Source organism: Belonocnema kinseyi, chromosome 2 (genome assembly GCF_010883055.1).
Source record: "Belonocnema kinseyi isolate 2016_QV_RU_SX_M_011 chromosome 2, B_treatae_v1, whole genome shotgun sequence".
Taxonomy (NCBI): domain Eukaryota; kingdom Metazoa; phylum Arthropoda; class Insecta; order Hymenoptera; family Cynipidae; genus Belonocnema; species Belonocnema kinseyi.
Window position 1 is genome coordinate 71,644,912 of NC_046658.1, and position 16,256 is coordinate 71,661,167.

At 29.0% G+C, this 16,256-nt stretch overlaps 1 protein-coding gene across 3 annotated transcripts in view; it reads left to right on the forward strand.

Annotated features, from left to right (window-relative positions):
* Positions 1-16,256, forward strand: part of LOC117168224 — a 43,023-nt gene that overhangs the window by 20,224 nt on the left and 6,543 nt on the right. Inside the window, exons 10-16 of one of the 3 annotated variants that reach the window (XM_033353706.1) lie at positions 2,308-2,671; positions 3,287-3,530; positions 4,373-4,426; positions 7,054-7,359; positions 7,429-7,815; positions 11,344-11,611; positions 13,943-14,173. In XM_033353706.1, coding sequence (XP_033209597.1) covers positions 2,308-2,671; positions 3,287-3,530; positions 4,373-4,426; positions 7,054-7,359; positions 7,429-7,815; positions 11,344-11,611; positions 13,943-14,173 — 1,854 coding nt within the window. The remainder of the gene's footprint in view (positions 1-2,307; positions 2,672-3,286; positions 3,531-4,372; positions 4,427-7,053; positions 7,360-7,428; positions 7,816-11,343; positions 11,612-13,942; positions 14,174-16,256) is intronic. The other 2 variants (XM_033353707.1, XM_033353708.1) reach the window with 2 other exon arrangements.

Consider the following 16,256-nt stretch of genomic DNA (forward strand, 5'->3'; position numbering starts at 1 on the left):
TTCTTTGGTCGAAAAGTTAACTATTTTCTTTAAAATTTGTTGGTTTAACATTTAGCTATGCAAATGTAGATCGAAAATGGATTTTTTCAGTTGAATGTTCAATTATGTGGTTGATAACTTGTTTTCCTTGTAGAACGGTAATCCTCTTGTTTCAAAATTTAAATACTTTGTTGAAAATGTATGTGCTTTGTTGATAATTCGTCTTTTTTGGCATAAATTTAATCTTTTTCGTTATAAATGTAACATTTTTATTGAAAACTAATCGGTTTTACTTGTGATTTAACCTGATTTGTCGAAAATCCATCTCTTTTTATAAAAATCTGCTGTTATAAATTAAAGTTCTAAAATTTTTGATTGAAATACCAACTATATTTTACGTTAAAAATCTATCTTTTTGGACGATTGTAACTGGAAATTGAACTGATTCAGTTTTTGTAGAAAAGGTATTTTTTTTTAGTTGAAACTTCAACTATTTGGTTGAAAATTGATGTATTTTGTTAAGAGTTCGTCTTTTTGGCAGAAAAGTAATCTTCTCGGTGGAAAATTTAACTGTTTTTGATTTAAAATAAAAGTATTTTTTAGTTAAAATATTAACTATTACATTTTTCGTTGAAAATTTATTTTTTAGCTTAAAAATTCAACTAACTTGTTGAAAATTCGTTTTTATTTGGTTGCAATTTGATGTATTTTATTAAGACTTCGTCTGTTGTGGTAGCAAATTAATCTTTTCGTTCGAAAGATTTAACTGTATTTGATTTAAAATAAAAGTATTTTTTAGTTAAAATATTAACCATTATTTTTTTCATCGAAAATTTATTTTTTATTTAAAAAATTTAACTAACTTGTTGAAACTTCGTTTTTATTCGGTTGAAAATAATTTTTGTTTTAACTGGAAATTTAACAGTTTCTTTGAAAATTCAACTCTTTGGTTGCAAATTTATGTAATTTTTGGAACTTTGTTCTTTTTTGGTAGAAAAGTAATCTATTTGGTTGAAAATTGAACTATATGGCAACAAATTTAGGTCTGTAGATAAAATTTTACTGCTTTCTCGAAAGTTTGTTCCTTCTTAGTTAAAAATGTTCAACTGTCTATTTTGGTACAAAATTAATATTTATTGTTGAAATAATTTTATGTAATTTTTAGATAACCGCTAAATTTACAAACAAAAATTTATTCAGCAAAACTTATGTATGGGTGGGGGAGGCAAAAACGTTTGAACCTTAAAAAAAGGTTTAAGTAATCAAAAATTTCAGGATAAAAGTTTACGTAATTTATGCGCAGCCGCTTGCTTGACATGCATAAAACAAAACAACCCTTTTTTACATAAAAGTTACTTAAGTTTTAAAAAATGTCATTTTTCTCATTAAAAAATTGTAATTCAAACAATAGTTATATTTTAATAGCATGTTTGACTCCATTACGACACCTTCGGGTAATTTTTCATGAAAAAAATCAATAGTCATTTTTATTTTTAATAAAGCGTAACAAGTTTTCAGCAATAGCCGTTTTCGATTTTTAAAAATCTGGTATTTTGTCAAAGTGCCTTCCTTCAAATTAAAACTTAAAAAACGGATATTTTAAATTGTGATTAAAACATATTGAAAGTGGGCTCTCCGAACTGAAAATCCTGCAAAAGAAGAAATATCATGTTATAAAGAAAAATTATAAAAATTTGATACATGTTAGACAAAAAAAATGATATTTTCCAAAATAAAAGTTTTTTAGTTTGGCATTGACATTGGCCGGAACTTAACTTTCCTAAAATCTCTATATAGTTCAAAATCTGAAGAAAGCAACAGAGTCTCAAAATAAAATTATTTATATAGTTTCAGTAAACACCGAAAACCTGTAAAACATCAATATTTTGTAGAGACCTGTAAATAACCTGTAAACTGTAAAAATGGTGTAAACGTTTTTAGCCCATTTTCACACAATTTGCACTTTCCTCTTCTGCAATTGCATTTACACTGTACGATTTAATTTACCTGGTCTTCCTTGAAACGCGATTGCACTGTTTTATAAAAAGAAAATCAAAACAAACAAAAAGCAGATATCTGTACGTGAGGTGGTGTGAGTCGGACACAGCTACCCGAAATGGGCTGCAGAGGCGCCACAATACTGAAATTTGTGCTTCCTATGGAAGTGTTTACTCTCAGTTTCTCTCTGATATAGATATTAAACCAAATAATTATTATATATAATATGCGGGGAAAGTTCATGGGGCAGTTATTCTGAAATCGCGTTGTGTACTCAACGCATACAAGTCAGCCTGCTTTAACCACCTATCTAAAGAATTGTTTCAATCTTTCAGGTGTTTCCTGTGGAGTTGATGAAGGGACCAGACGGCCTCGGATTAAGTATAATTGGCATGGGTGTCGGTGCCGACGCGGGTCTCGAAAAGCTTGGAATTTTCGTCAAGACAATCACCGAAAAGGGCGCAGCCTCGCGAGAAGGCAGAATACAAGTGAACGATCAGATTGTCGAAGTTGATGGCAAATCTTTAGTTGGAGTAACTCAAGCTTATGCCGCTAGCGTTCTTCGAAATACATCAGGTCTTGTACGCTTTGTAATCGGCAGAGAACGGGATCCGAAGAATTCTGAAGTTGCGATGTTAATTCGACAAAGCCTCCAAGCTGATAGAGATCGTGAGGCAAACATGTGCACCAATCGGTAAGTTTTATTTTTTTAATTGTTATGTTACATTTACAAATCAAGAACTCTTCTATGCTTTGCATTTTAAAACTTTTCAATTAAGTTTAAAATTTAATTGTGGCTGTAAAAAATTTCTCTATATATGTTTATTTTCCTTTTTCAAACATCATTAAGCTTGCTTTAAACTTTTGCAGTTAATCAGAGATAGCTTGCAACCTTTTTCCTCGCCTTTAATGCGCTAGAATCATCTAAACTATAATCTGTCTACTTAATGCAACATCACCCTGTATAAATTTACCTCAAAGGCTTGCCCGTCGAAATCAATAATGCCTGATGTGCAAGGATTCTATATTTAGTTATACTGCAACGATAGTATGCGAGTTTAGTTCAACTCAAAGCGCCCAGGTATGTCTCTTGCATTGCGAGAGAACAGAACAAACAAATTCTGATAATCGTATTCCCGATGATGGTTTATCCTTGCTCGCTCAAACTCTGTGACGACAACAGCGGCCACTTCAGTTAGAGCCTGAGGCCAGCTGGAGTGCTGAGGGAATACTTGAATATACCATATAAATTAAACTATTCATTATCGGCTTTTTGAAGAAGTTTTGTAAGTATGAGAATATTGTTTAGGAGACTCAACTTTTCGGACATGTCGCCCGATGAACGTCGAGAGGATGATGTTTCAATTGGAACTGGAGGAATTCCTGGATCACCTACAATGTCTTCTTGCTCGGAAGGAGAACCTCCACATAGTCCCATTGAAAACTACATTTCTCCAGGTCGCCGATCGCCGATTATCAGCTGTTCCCAACCACCGCCAAATTCTGGCACGACGCAGAGTGACGTTGATAGTCTTCGGATGCTTTTGCAAGAGGTATTTTAGTTTTTCTTTTTATTGAATAGATTCATTGTTTTGGTTTTTCTTAATTTGTAGTATTAATTTATCAACATGACAATATCTTTTTTAATTTCTTTCGGATTCCTGTTTCTTGGATAAGTTTTGTGAATAGAGGTTTGAGAAGCACAACGAGAGAAAAAGAATATAGTCTCGTTATTGTATATAAATCACCTTTTAAAATGTTTTCTATTCCTATTTTTATTATTTATGTTACTTTTGGTGGTCGTTTTGGTTTGTGCTTGTCATAATTTTACCTGAGTGTTCTTTTTAAATTTTGCACTTTTTTACTTGTCCAGTTTAATTTTTTTTGCATCGTTAATGAGTTGTATTTCGTTTTTTAAGTATTGGTTACTGGGAAATCTAGGTCTTCAGATTCGGGTTTCTATGTTATGGAGATGTATTTTTTTAATGTGGTCTTGAAGATGTTCGAAAGCTTGATGTGAATAATTTGAATACATCTTTTTTTGTTGCGAAAACTTTCTAGTATTGGATTTAAAAAAATATATATTTTCAATTGTTTTTTATTTTTTCAATATTTTACACTAAAAAATGTTCAGTACTTCAAATGATTACTAAATGTAAAGTGCTTACGTTCACCAAGATTCGTTGCACGCAAAAATGTACGTGTGGGCTCGGTTCACCGATTTCTTTAAATTTATTTGCACCTCGAATTATGAAAGGAAAATGGCTTTGGTATAATAATTATTTTCGGCATTATTATTTTTTTTGTTCCACCGTGAAATTGCACTGAATTGCCAGATTGTAAATTTTAGTCTAGATTTTGCTTATGCATTGTGTGTGTCGTTGGTTGCTTGCAGAGTCAGTATAAGCTCACATTAGCAGATGGAGAGGTGGAAAAGCTGAAGGCAAAGGTAATTATGAATGTTGTATTTTTTCTGTGAATGAATTTGTAGTTGATGTTTATTTTCTACTTTGAATTTTTTTGTACATGCATAAAGTTGAAACAAAAATACATTTGCCGTTTTAATAATAATTCTTATTTATTGTTATTTATACTTTTTATCATTTTTTAAAATTATTTCTCTTCTCTCACTCCCTCCTCCAGTTTTGTTTGAATACCCCAAAAAAATCTCTAAGTTTGAGCAAATAATACAAATAATTTAGTGTGTCAGTATTTTGTTCAGAATTCGTCAGAAGAATATTTGTTTGAACATTTTCTTTTCTGATAAGTCGCGAAATTAACGTATTTTCTAGACGTTATATGAGTTTTTAATCAATGAGAAAAAAATCATTTGTTTAAATAATTTTACAATCACTTGAATGATACATGTTTCTTCGAGTATATAGTTAACGTAAAAAAGCAGGAGAAATATTTTATCTCATCAAATTGTCGACAGATTTTATTATTTTTAAGTACTAATTTGTTTTCTAAGAATAGTCATAAATGTTTTAGCAATTTTATTTTGTATAAATATTTTATATTTGCCATTTTTCGAAAAATTGAAATATTTGTAAGTAGTTGGACATCGAGTGTGAAGATAATTGAGCGTTAATCTTTAATAAACATGAACAATCAATTTTTACTGGCAAATAAAAATATAAATTCTTTTCTATTTGTTTAAATATTTAAGAATATTCTTAGAAAACAAAGTAGTAAGTGCACAAATATTTGAACCTTTTAAAATATTTCATAAATAGATTATTTAAACAAAATAAAATTGTTTAATTAAGTTAAATTTGTTTAAACATTTACAAGTATTTTCAGAAAAAATAGTACTTAAATATATTACGATTCTACCAAAAAAGTCTGCGATGTACAAAGTTTGCTTAGTAAAACTATTATATGAGTAAATTCGGAAAAAATATTCATGATAAGGTATATAATGAAATTTTTTTATAAAGTGCCTTACAGAAATTTCAAAAAAAATGTTAAGAAGTCCCATACACAACAGTTTTTGATTAAATAACATTCAATTCTGCCAACCTTTATAATATCTAATACGGCTTCTTAAAATTTATTTCAAAATACATTTGGGGCATTTTATAAAAAAGTTTAATTATATTTTTTATACGGAATATTTTTTCCCAAATTATTGTAAAAAAGTTATTTTTCACCTGGAATCACCTCTGTGTCCCAATCCATCTAACCGATTTACACCAAATTTTAATAAGAAGTCTGTAGTAATGTATTCCCAGTCTATATTGCAAAACTTTTCGATATCTTGAACAGTTTAAAAAGTTTCTTTCTGTTTTTTCATATCTGAATTTTCATTTTTCACACTAAATAGATACAATTTTAAAAACTCTTCAAGAGATAAAAAATGTCTGCAAATTATATCGAGAATCTTTTGCTAATGATCACTTCAGATAAGGATTTTTGGTACCTTTTTTTTTGTACTTGGCGACAATTCGCTACCGCGTATCTTGGTCTGTTGAAAATTTGATGAGATAAAATGTTTCTCCTGCTTTCTTTTAGGTGAAATATATACTTGAATAAACACGTATTATTTACATAATTGTAACAACATTTAAACAAATAATTAATTTAATTTATTCAATATATTATATTAAACAGTTAAGAAATTTCCTAGCGAATTCAGAACAATATGCCGAAACACGGATTTCTTTGTAACATATGGTCGCGTTTAACGATTATATTAACAAAAAGCTGACTTTCCCATATTAAATCAATGGAAAACTTCATGTTCTTTGCGCCACTCCCAAATATTATTCGAGTTGGATCAAACTTGGAGATAATTTTTTCAGGCATTCGAAACAAAATGTGAGGGTTTGAGCAAAGAAATTCGAAAAATGAGGGCCACCCTAATTAATGTTTACTGGCAGTTTTCTATTTTTAATCAAATAAGTAAATTAGAAAAAAATTTAATTAAAAGTCAAAATTCAAGAGTCAAATTATATACTAATCCCATTAGTTTTTAAGTTTTTTTATCCACATTTCTGACAGCATCGTGGCATGGAGTTTTCGCCAAGTTGACATGTGAAATTGTTTATTTATTTACAACTTCAAAGATAAAGCACCCAAACAACTTTATAAATTTAAAAATAATTTTCCAATCAATGTTCATCGTAGACGATCGATTACAAAAGATTCTTTATAATATTAAAAATGATTGCTTTAAAGTCTAATTTTTAAGTTTACTAACCATTTTTGAAAAATAAATATTGACAATTACTTTTTTTTGAATGGATACAATTGATCGAAGAAATCATCACAAACAATGGATTCTTAAATTGTAACTAGTATCTGATTGTTCACTTTATTATTAGTTTTCGTCTATTTGAAAAATTAGCATATTTATTTTTAAATAATTGAATTAAATAGCGCATGTAATACGTAATTATTTGGATTATTGTTTCAATCAGAACATTTTTTAGACAAAAATTAAAATACACTGCGCTGTCCAAAAGGTTATAAAATTAATAAGAGGGGCTGGTCATTGGCATATGAAAGTGTATTAAAAAACATTGTTTAATATTCACTTTTCTAAAGTGACAATCTCCTTACTTTGATTTTCAGTTGGTAGAGCTTGAAAACAATGGAGCTGGCAGCGAAGAATACGCAGCAAAATTGCGAGAATCTGGATTACGGCTGCACGAGTCAGAAAGAGCTCTGGGGACAGCTCGTCAAGATTTGTCAGCAGCTCGTGAAATGTTGGCTCAGGCGGCAGCCCAGAGCGCAGCCCTACAACAGAAGTACGCCCGGGCCAAAAGAGCGGCCCGAGAACTTCGAGCCGACATAGCAGCTCGCGACGAATTTTACCAGCAATTGCTTCAAGAAAAGGACACCGAGTATAACGCGCTCGTCAAAAGTTTAAAGGACAGGGTACGATTGTAAACTCGTTTATAATAGAAAAAAGTGCCGTTCGCAGTACTAATTGTCTTGTATTGCTAGGTCATTACATTAGAAGTAGAATTGACAGAAACTCAGAGAAGGTTCGGTCTGCCGGTGAGATTGCCGTATGACGGGGCCACAGCGAGAATTGTAACACCGCAATTAACTAGACGTCAATTACCACCGCCTCCTTCTGCTACGAGTTGTCAGCTCTCCGATACCGAAACCTCTGATCTTAGCAGTCCAGATGACGGGGACAAGACTGCAACAGTCGAGAGAAAACTTCCACTACCAATGCCAGTGAAGGAGGAACTTGATCGGGCAGTTCCTGCTCACCGACTACTTGATAATTCAGCTGGAAAGAGCAAAGCTGAATTGGCAAGCAGAGGGGGACTTGCCAATCGACAATTGCCCAAAAGATCTGGAGGGCTTAGTAATAGCAGTTCGGTAAGTACGGATGAAATATACCAATAATGGATCGTCCATAAACTATACTTTACCATTTTTTAGGTGGGTGGAAGGGGGGGGGGTGCGTTTAAAACTACAGTTGTTAACAGTTTGTGGAGGGGGGGGGGGTTCTAGTGAAAGTAACTTTACAAAGTTAAATAACATTTATTACGTTTCTTGATGATAAATTTAAAAAAAGTTTGCGACTTTGGCGAAAGCTGTCCCTGAAACGGTACAGATCAATATTAACTTGATAAGTTTGAAAATTATTTTCATATTTAAGACAGGACACTAAGACGTATCGAAGAAAAAAAGTTGTTATCAATAAAAAAAAGTGCAATGTAAGCTGGATTTTACCTGTATAGCGATAATTCCGTTAAAATATTTTTTACCCACTAAACAATCGATAAAAATCGACTTTTTTGCTATTCTCTTAATTACGGGTAAGTTTTTCGACTATTTGACTATATAATTTGTGATATACAAAAATGGGAATGTATTTACTTTATGATGCAACAATAATATATATGGAATGTTGACATTAAAATAATTTTTATTGACTGAATTACAGGTCAAATCGTCGAAAAATTTACCGTAAATCTAAGAAAATAGCGAAAAAGTCGACAATTTTCGATTTTTTGAAATTTGAAACTCAATTAGGGAGAGTAACAAATATTTTAACGGAATTCAAATGTCAAGAAGTGCTTCGTTCTTTGAGATTGTTGGCTATATCTACAATGCGGATACAGAAGATATTTTTTTTAATGGAACTTTGGGGGCGTGTTTTTGACTGCAAAAGGAAAGTTTTCATTGCTATTAGAACTTTGCGCAAACGACTTTTTGATTTTTCGATACGCCTTACTGGACACCTTTGCCCATATTCGTCTTTTTTCTCCTTTTTAAAGAATATCTGTTTTTTCTCCTTTTTTCAAGAAATTTCTCCTTCTCGAGTTTTCGTTTACATGTTTATTTTGTTTAAAAGTTCTGCTATTTCGTTGAGAATTCAATTATTTTGTTGAAAATGCAACTATTTTATTAAAAAGTCATCTTATGGGTTGAAGATTCATCTCTTTTGTTAAAAATTTAACAATTTCGTTCAAAATTTTTTTTTTTTTTTTAAATAGAAAATTAACTTTTCTTAAACCAAAAATTCAAATATTACATTTCTAGTTGAAAATGTATGCATTCTGTTGAAAATTCGTTCTTGTTGGTATAAAATTAATATTCTTATTTAAAAACTCATCTTTTTCGTTAAAATTTCATATTTTTGGTTCAAAGTTTAAATATTTTGTTGAAAATTCGTACTTTTTTTAAATTCATTCAATTCTTTTCGATTTAAATAAAAATATTTTTTGGTTAAAATATCAGTTACACTTTTCATTTAGGATTCATCTTTTTTGTTTGAAAATTCACCTTACCAGTGGTAAGTTGAACTTCTTAATTAAATATCCATTTTTTATGATGATTCATAATTCTAGTTAAAAATTCAACTTTAGAGTGGAGAATGGAACTAGTTTTTTTCAACTGAAAATATAACTATTCCATTTTTTGTTGAAAATTGATCTTTCCTATTTGAATATTTATGTATTTTGATAACAATTTATCTATTTGGTTAAAAATTTAACTATTTATTGGAAAAATTAACCGTTTCTGTTAAAAATTCATTGTGTTGGGTGGAAAATTCAACTCCAAATTCTTTTTTCAGTATCCATATATTTAGCTGTTTATTAAACTATATTGACAAAAATGCGTCCTTTCGAGTTCAATTTAATCAGTAGAATATTAGGTTTTTTTGTTGTTTGTTGAAAATTAATTTTTAACCCATCAGCTGCGGAATTTTGTTTTCGTGGATTTTCAACTCCTTTTCGAGTTGTCAACGATATTACTTTAAGTAACTTAAACTATTTTGCTAATTTACTAATTTAACTAATTACTTAGATAACGAGTAATTTAACTAAATAAGAAAAACTTAACTTATTTAACTAATTTAAAAGAGATAAAAAGCATGGTAACATAGGATACCACCAGCAGCTGATGGGTTAACTTAAAATGAAACTTCCATTTTAGATTGAGAATTTTATTTGTTGGAAGTTCGACCATTTTGGTAGAAAATACACTTTTTTAAAAAAATTCATGAGTGTCGGGTGAAAAATGCATGTATTTTGCTGAAAATTCGTCTTTTTGGCCAGAAAATTAATCTTCTTTTTTGAAATATCATTTTCGTTGAGGATTCAACTGTTTTGTCAAAAATCGTGTTTTTTTTTAGTTAAATTCTACCTGTTGAAATTTTGTTTATATCAATTATTTAAACTGAAAATCTAACTATTCGATTTTTGGTTTAAAACTTTTCTTTTTTGTCTTAAAAATTCAACTATTTTGTTGAGTTATCTTTTCTGATTGAAAATTTAACTGATTTGTTGAAAATTTGTCCTTTTAGATTCAAAAATTAATATATTCATACGTAAAATACCAAATATTAAGTATTTCGTTATGAATTAATCTTTTTGTTTGAGAACTGAATTATACTTTGTTAAAAATTTGACTATTTGATTAAAAACTTAACTATTTTGTTCAAAATTCAAATGTTTTAAAAGTTTTTTTGATAAAAAATTGTATTTACTATAGAAAAACTAATTATTAACGCGAAAAAACGCAGAATAAACGTGCATTCTGTATATAGCCATTGGCTTCGTTATCTTTAGGGGAAGAGGTGCGGTTGTCAACGAGGGTTGTGGGGTCTCAAAAATGTCTGAAAATTGGTAACGTAGTTTATGGTTGCTCCCTAAGGCGCCTCAAACGCAGGGTTGCTACTAAACCTTGAAATACCTGGAAATTTCATCAGGGTGTCTAGCGGACCGGGAAATCGGGAATTAATTAACCAGGAAACCCCCGGGGTATGTAGATATATGATATAGGGTATATATAGCTAATCATAATTTTGTATAGAAATGTGTAATTTTCTAAAAAGAAAATGTGAAAAAGTTCATCTAGTTTTTTCATAATTTTTTGTAAAATTTCATGCAAATTGTAACAGTTCATATATTTTTGTAGAAATTCATAATTTCTAACGAAAACAAAAATTAAGATTGCTTTTTGTTGTAAATTTTCATAATGTTTTGTACAAACTTTTTATTTTTGATACAAAATCATAAAAATTCTTAATTATTATTTATTAATAATCTATTTTTTCTACAATCATCTGTAAAAACGACGTTTTCATAGAATGTGTAGTTTATCGTACAAATTTTTTCTATTTTTTGGGGGTTTGCATTGATTAATATTTATACAACCTAAAAAAAGTAATGGAATATTGAAACTGGACCTCTGTAGCAACCCTGAAATATTATAATTGTTAATCTCAATGATGGTTTATCCTTGCTCGCAAATTGTTTGTGACGACAACAGCGGCCACTTCAGTTTGTGCCTGAGGCCAACTGGGGTGCTGAGAGAATTTCAAAATCAATACAATTAGAAATTAGTTTTCAGAATTATAAATGGAATAACATAAAGGAATTAATTAATTCGCAGGATTATGGTTTGGACGAATCGGGCGATAATACTGATGAAGATTCGTCTTCGAAGCTCGTGATGTCACAAGACAGTAGCAGCAGGTCTCCAAATGATTCGGTGATTTCGAAACAGTCAAACATGAGTTCCTACTCGAGCAGCTCATCAATTAGTTCACAGAAAAGTAAGCACGTGGAGTCGATACACTCGACGACAATTCGACAACATAGTACAATTAGTTCTCAAGTTCGCGCCCTGACCGAGCAAAGCTGGCAATCGTCGCAAAAAGGTATTTTTCATTTTTATTGCAACTAGAACTAATTACCTTTATTCTAGAAAAATCGCGGTTCATTTTCCAACATTTTGTTGAAAATTTTACAGAAAATCTGACATGATTTAAAAACGGTATATATGATTTACAAAACTTTCTTTATTATAGCGAGAAAATTCCAGTAAATTCAATATAAATGACACCATTTGTTCATTTACTAACAATTCTTTCAAATTCGCAGATTATTTTTCTGATTAACAAAATATTACCTGCCGTTAAATTTTTTTAATATTTAAAAAACCTAAAATGTACATTTTGTAGGTATTTCCGGATGAACTTCAATAAAGTAGAATTAAATTGGGCTATTTTAATTTGATTAAAATTTTCTATAAGATCATTTACCACGTATTCTGGACATATTTGTTACATAAATGTATTATATTTTTTTTTTATTTAAAAATTTTATTTTTAAAGTTCAAGAGTAAAAATATGTAAGATTTATCTGCAAGATGAAAATGCGAAAGTTCAAGTTCTACGATTGTAACATTTTATTTACTCAAGACAGGCATTATTTTCATTGAAATAATAGTTTTGAAAGTAAAAACTTAACACAAACGAATAAACTTTTGCTAACTCTAATAACAATCGGAGCATCTCTTTATACTTTGATTCTGTAATTTGACAAATTTGATTTTAAACCTTGACACTTGAGAGTTTTTCCATATTTTTCCAGACGAATACCTCTTATAAAGCAAAACCAAAAAAAGTTCTAGGATTTTTCTCCCAATAGAACGATTTGATTAAGTTTTCAAGATTTTTGCTATTCGTGAATAGCGGCAGAAAAACCTTTTTTGGTTCAAAATGCAACTGCTTTTTGTTGTTGTTGATAATTCATCATTTTAGTTTAAAACTTTCTTTTTTTTTGTTAAAAATTTAACTATTGCATTTTGTTGAAATTTGTTTATTATTCTCAAAACAAATTTTATCTGAAATTTAAGCTACTTCATATTTGATTTTTTGTATTATTTTTTTTTTGTATTTGGTTTAGCATAGATCTTCTTCAGTTGAAAATTCAGCTGTTTGTTTCAGAATTTCTATATTCAGTAGAAACTTTTTCTTTTGTGGTACAATATTAATCTTCTTGATGACTAATCCATTTCTTTGGCTAAAAATCGAACTATTAGGTTGAAATTTAATTTTCTTGCCTTAAAATTCATATGTTTAATTGAAAATTTAACTTTTTTGTTAAAAATACATTTTTTGTTGCGAATTAATTTTTTTAACTGAAAACTTAACTGTTCCATGTTTGGTTCATTATTTATCTTCTTCACTTGAAAATTCCCCTGTCGTCTTTTTTGGGTTGACAATTAAATCATTTTGGTAGAAAATGCATATTTTTCTGGTTTGAAAATTCAACTGCTTGGTTGAAAATTTAACTATTTTGTTGAAAATTCATCGGTTTTTTAAAAAATTTGTCCTTTTTAGCTAAAAATTCAATTATTTGCTTAAAAATTTAACTATTTTGTTGAAATTTTTTTAATGATTTTTTACTGATAATGTAGCTATTCCATTTTTGTTAGAAAAATGCTCTTTTGAGTTTTACATTTTTATTATTTTGGTAGAAAATGCATATTTTTGAGTTCTAAAATCCATCTTTTTTGTCAAAAATTCCTCTTTTTCACTGAAAATATTTCTTGGTAGAAATATCAATTATTTTACTTTTTGTTGAGACTTCATTTTTTTATCGAAAATTTATCAGTTTATTTGAAAATTAAATTTTTTTAAATTCTCCTTTTTTACTGAAAATGTAATTCTTTAATGTTTTGTTCAAAATTTATCTTTTTATGTAAGTTTTTATTTTCAAAAATAATTATTTCAATTTAAATTTCTGAAATTCAAAAACGGCAAGTTTTTACCTGTTGCATAAATACCACTTTTAATTAATATTGGACAATAAAGTGACTTTTGCTCATGTCAAATGCAAATTTTAATTCTGCGGAATTTGTCCAGCTTTAGTTAAATAATAAAATTTGTAATTAGTAAATCTTAAATTTTTGTCAGTTTTATTATTCACACAAATGCACACACATGTAATATTTTTTGTCACTGCCCTTGAACTAAAACTGAATTTTTAAATTTGAGTGTAAATTTGTTCAACATTCTTTTCCTCGATTTTTTACAATTACGCAATCGGCATTGTGGAAAATGTACAAAAATTCTTTCGATATTTTCGTGCCACATCTATTTTTTAGAGAAGGATTTTAATAAAAATAAAATATTATTTGACAAATATTTATTTTTATACCATTTCTAATTAAATGTAACCATTTCAATTTCTGTTTGTTACAGCTGGGTTAACTGGACCACCAGCTTCATTGGCAGAACAACTGAAGCAGGTTCTGGCTGAAAGGGAAAGACGCCTTGGAGGAAACGAAATGTCATCCTCCAGGGAAAGCTCAGGAGATTTTAGCGACTTAAATAACCCGCACTCTAATGACCCAACCCTAGTCACGCATAATTTAGTTGAGGAAATTAGACAAGCCGTGAGCGAAGCTAATCAAAGAGGTACGAACCAAAAAGGTATAGCGAATCTGAAATCAGACGTGAGATTGATTCAGTTAATTATTTTATTAAAATTAAAGTTGTGTTCTTTGTGGAGTAAAATTGAGGCACTAAGAATGACAACTAGGTAAAACCAAAAAATCGCATGTGACAGAAAACATAAGTTTAGTCTTATCACTTCTGCGTCAGAGAAAGGAAAAACAAAATAAGCTTTACCTAATTGTTATTCTGAACTATTGTAAAACTATTTTCAGGGTGGCCGCTGGACCCAAAAATGACCGGAAATTTTTTGAGACTGGGAAGAACCGGGGAATGACAGTAAATTTATTTATTTTTTTTTACCGGGAATTTTACAAATTTTTAGAAGAAAAATGGTCCAAGTTCAATTTGAACATTTTAAACAAATAATTAGTTGAATTGTTATCTTTAAATTATAATACCATTTAAATAGAGGATTTTATAGTTTGTCAGTATACTGGTCAAAAATGATTTATTTAGTGAAACTTCAACGTTTCGCCCTTCGACGAAGGGGCTCTTCAGTCATACAATTATGTCGACATAAAACAACATTATCTAATTATAACACCATTTAGTTTACCATGCGCAATTTAAAAATCTTTTGCTTACAAAATTTTCCAGTTTTATGTTTTAAGCGTATATTTTTAATTTAAAGAATTTCAAAATGCAGTCTTGAAGACTTAAAAAATTGAAAATTAAAAGCGTTTGAAGTTGCAAATGTTGAAGCAAAAATTTATAAACTGTAAATATAAATAAATACGTCATTTTTAAAATGGATCTATACTTTAAGTATTAAAAAGTTAACCATAATTGTTTTGACAAAACGATTTTAAAATCGTTGAAAATTTAATACTTTCTAGATTTAAACGTTTAAACTTAAACTGTCCAATTTTATAAACTATTTTGAACATAAAAATACCTTCATAATAATATATTTGTCATTAAAGGTATTTTTTTAATTTAAAATATTGTTTCAGTCTAAAATATTCAATTTTTAATACATTAAATTTTCCATTTAAGAGAATATTTTTAAATATTTCCAAAATTGTCAAAAGAGATTCTGGAGTATTTTGAATTTCAAACAATAATTTTAAATTTAAACAAAGGACCCCGCACCAAATGTACAGTATAATGGCCACCGGTGAAAAATTCTAAAAAAAATTTGTTTTTGTATTTTCGAACCTACAAAGCAATAATTCGAAGGAAAAAAGTAAGAAAAATGGACAGTTTTTTACAAACAATTGTCAAAGTTTCAATTTTTACATGTATTTTAATAGAAAAATGCTGATTTTCGTGAAAAGTTTTTTTTCTCCTAAAATAATAGTTGGATTTGGTTCAAACTTGCACATTTTTACTATCATTCCTACCAAAACAAAAGGTTCATATCCAAGATCTAGAAAGATAAACGGTTTATGGGGTATACACCATGATATACGAGTGTTTTCATACCTCAAACACCCAAGTATGGAAATTATCATTTCTTAGTAACTAAAGTCACTAGGTATTTTTTATTCAATTATTAGGGTATGAAATAACTTTCAGATTAGTAGAGGAAGTGTGCATGTCAAGGGGTTGTCTAATCATCCCTTATTTAGAGAAGCAGAGAAATTAACTTTTCGTAAGGAATAAATCACATAAATCACAAATAAACATTATTTAACTTATAATTTAAGAAGTTTTCAGTAAAAAAACAAAATTTAATTTTTTCGTTTTTAATTTTTCTATGTTAAAATTGCTTAAAATACTATAATTTTGAAAATCTTTTAATTCATTGATTGTTTGTTGAATTTGAATCTTTGAACGTTATAACGTATAAAAGTTAAAAATTCGATATTTATCTTTTTGTCTGCATTTCATTAAAAACTGTTCAATTGAAATGTGTTAGTACCCAACTTCCATTTTATACGTCTAAATTATTAAGCATTTGAATATAAAATTTTATAATTTAAAAACTTTAAACTTCAATTTTAAATAATAGAAAACTCAAGAGTTCCATTTTGAGGACTTTAATTTGTAGTTTATTTTTTATTGCTTCATTAGAATTATATTTAACGAATTTTTTCGACCCTAAAAAATGTTTACA